Source organism: Triticum dicoccoides, chromosome 1A (genome assembly GCF_002162155.2).
Source record: "Triticum dicoccoides isolate Atlit2015 ecotype Zavitan chromosome 1A, WEW_v2.0, whole genome shotgun sequence".
Lineage (NCBI taxonomy): Eukaryota > Viridiplantae > Streptophyta > Magnoliopsida > Poales > Poaceae > Triticum > Triticum dicoccoides.
Window position 1 is genome coordinate 532,847,893 of NC_041380.1, and position 2,667 is coordinate 532,850,559.

Below are 2,667 nucleotides of genomic sequence, written 5' to 3' on the forward strand. Positions count from 1 at the left end.
AACCGCATTTGCCAGATTCAATGCGGTACCACACTATGCATATCTCAAGCTCAAGATGCCAGGACCTCGGGGGGTCATCATAGTCAATGGAAACACAAAATGCTCTCTCCGCACGGAGGAGCACACTGCGGCCCTCGCAGGAGAAGCACAAAGCAGCCTCTTAAGGAAATCCACCAGTTCGGCGATTAAAGACCCGGACACCTTCAAGCGCGCCCAGAGTAATCGGCAACAAGACCACCTGGCATGTTCCGAGCTCGCATAGCAATGCGGCCCCCACCCCAGCCCAACCACACGACAAAATCCGCGCCACGCGTACATAATTACGCATTGAAAATTCCATGGGCATAGGTGGGGAGGGGGCACGACTACGACACGCCCCAAGACGCGGCTCAACCGCACTAGGGGCTTCCCGCCTTATTATTTTTCCTCTCTTTCAGGACTTTACTCTCTGGAAACCCCGTCCAGCAGTATGTTTTCCGGACACACGATACAACTACCAAGGAGGCAAAAAGCTACGTCGCATCATGGAATTCCCAGGTGGTCTCCGATAACAAGCGAAATACCTGCTTTCAATACCATTCCTCAGCTTGCCCTTGGAGGGGACATGTCAAATAGTCCTACTTTTTGCTTATCGCATTAATTGTATCATTCTGCTTCGATGCACCTTTTTGAATAAACAATGCATAGCACCTACTTTTTGCTTATATATATATATAGTAACACTATTCTGATCGTGGGATCAAAATAACTATTTGGATCACGGTCGACCCTATATAGGCCGGATTGGATCCTCCTGAGCCGACTAGAAAAAACAACACCTGACCTCCCACCACCCCACGACCCAACCGGCGCCCCTGCCCCCAACGCGATCTTGACTGCCCCACACCACTGAATCCCTCGCCGCCAACCCCTTCCTCGGATCCCCATGCCGCCGCGCGCCTTCCCGGAGAACCTCGCCGCCGCGCGCCTTCCCGGAGAACACCGTCACTGCGCGCCCTCCCCGGAGACCCCGCTATCGCGCCCCTTCCCTGCGCGCCTCCGGCGTCCCACTGCCGCATTCCCGCCATGGCCGCGCGCGGCTCAGCGCCACAACCGTCGCCGGCGGAGATCCAGCAGAGGTCCACCAGCTCCACGACCTCCACCTCCCAACCCCCGCCTACCCGCCGCCCCACCCAGCGCGTCGCCCTCTGCACTCTGCCACCACATTCCCTGCGCCGCCGCCGGTGGGCAGAGCTTGGACGGGATCCGAGCCTTCTTTCGACCGCACGCGCCTTCAACGCCAAAAAATGTAGTTGTCGTCCCGCCTTCCTACCCTGTCTGCGGACCCACCTTCCTCCTCCGGCCGGGCGTCGGCGCCCCACCTTCGTCCTCCGGTCGGGCGCACTGCTCGTCTGTTGCTGCCCCACAACTTCCTCCGTCGCCTGCGTCCCCCGCCACCAGGAGCCACCTCCCAAATCCATGGTGACACCCCTCCACTCCGGCCTCGCTCTTGGGCCTGTGACCCTGCCTATCCGCCGCTTAGGCGCAGTTGACTCCCCAGCCATCCCGCTTTGGCGAGCCAGCGCCTCATCGACCTCAATCGCCTCCCACCCTTGCTCCCTAGTTCCCGCGCTGCACAGGCTAGAGCAGACGAAGAAGGTCATCTTGTCTAGCAACTTCAATTCATTTTTGCTTTTTTTAGTTTCAAATCCTTGTTTGGCATACTTATTCGGTGTTTTGGGTGTTGATTTTAGGAGAAGACGTTGATGCAATGGTTCAGATGCAGAGAAATCTCAGTACAGAAAAGAGAAGTGCGTTGATTTGTTGCACACAACCTGTTTGCTCTTATGCCCAAGCAACAAAAAGAAATGAAAAACTATTGATGGATGTGTCTTGGTATTGTTGGTTGTGGGGGAAGGAGTACTGCTGATGCTGCTCCATCTCTCTTCGGTTGGTGTTTGTTTCCCACACCATGTTTGTGTTAATGCTTGGAAGGGTGATGTTGGATAGAGTACCGAACTATGTATAGTTAGTGAAATTTTTAGCCCCTCCCAGTTGCCACGTATCTCTCTCTCTACACTGAACTCTCTTGGGGAGGCTTTGAACTTCTTGGAAGTTGCACTAAAGTTATCTGCAAAAGTAGTTTTTGTGCTTAGCTTTTGGAAAAAATGTTGTTTGAGGCCACTTTTATATGTGATGGATCAATTGGTTTAAGCAGTGCTGAACTATACTTTGACAATGTGTGAAATACAGGCCCGCCCTCATCATTCATCCATAATTTATTGTTTGTTGAAAGAAACAAAACTAAGTTGATGCATTGATTTCTCGTATGTGAATGAGATTTCATGTAAAAGAAGTATAGTAGAAGAGAAATTGCTTCGTTGTTGTGCTTGCACAACTATGTAATTTTTTGTTTTTTATTTGTTTTTGCGAAGGTGAAAATGTTGTGTTTGAGAAGGTCAAAGTATGTTGAGTACATATTGTTATTTTTGCAACCACCGGAGCCAAACAATTGTAAATTTTAGTATGAATGTGACTCAAAGTTCTCTGGAAAATCAGCAATAACAACTCTGGATGTCTAGAATGTACTAAGGGATATAGGCCAGGGTGTTGATTTTATACAGATTTTGCACCGGACTGTAATTTCGTATAATTTGCAGCACCTTGTGATAGGTGGAAACTTGTTTT

The 2,667-nt window shown here is 50.8% G+C and overlaps 1 protein-coding gene across 1 annotated transcript; it reads left to right on the top strand.

Moving 5' to 3' along the window:
- The first annotated feature begins 832 nt into the window (after nucleotides 1-832).
- Nucleotides 833-2,209, top strand: LOC119319685. The gene is made up of 2 exons (XM_037594118.1): nucleotides 833-1,638; nucleotides 1,734-2,209. Exons 1-2 carry the CDS (start codon nucleotides 1,066-1,068, stop codon nucleotides 1,797-1,799), a joined length of 639 nt encoding a protein of 212 aa, XP_037450015.1. The 5' UTR covers nucleotides 833-1,065; the 3' UTR covers nucleotides 1,800-2,209.
- Nucleotides 2,210-2,667: the final 458 nt, after the last annotated feature.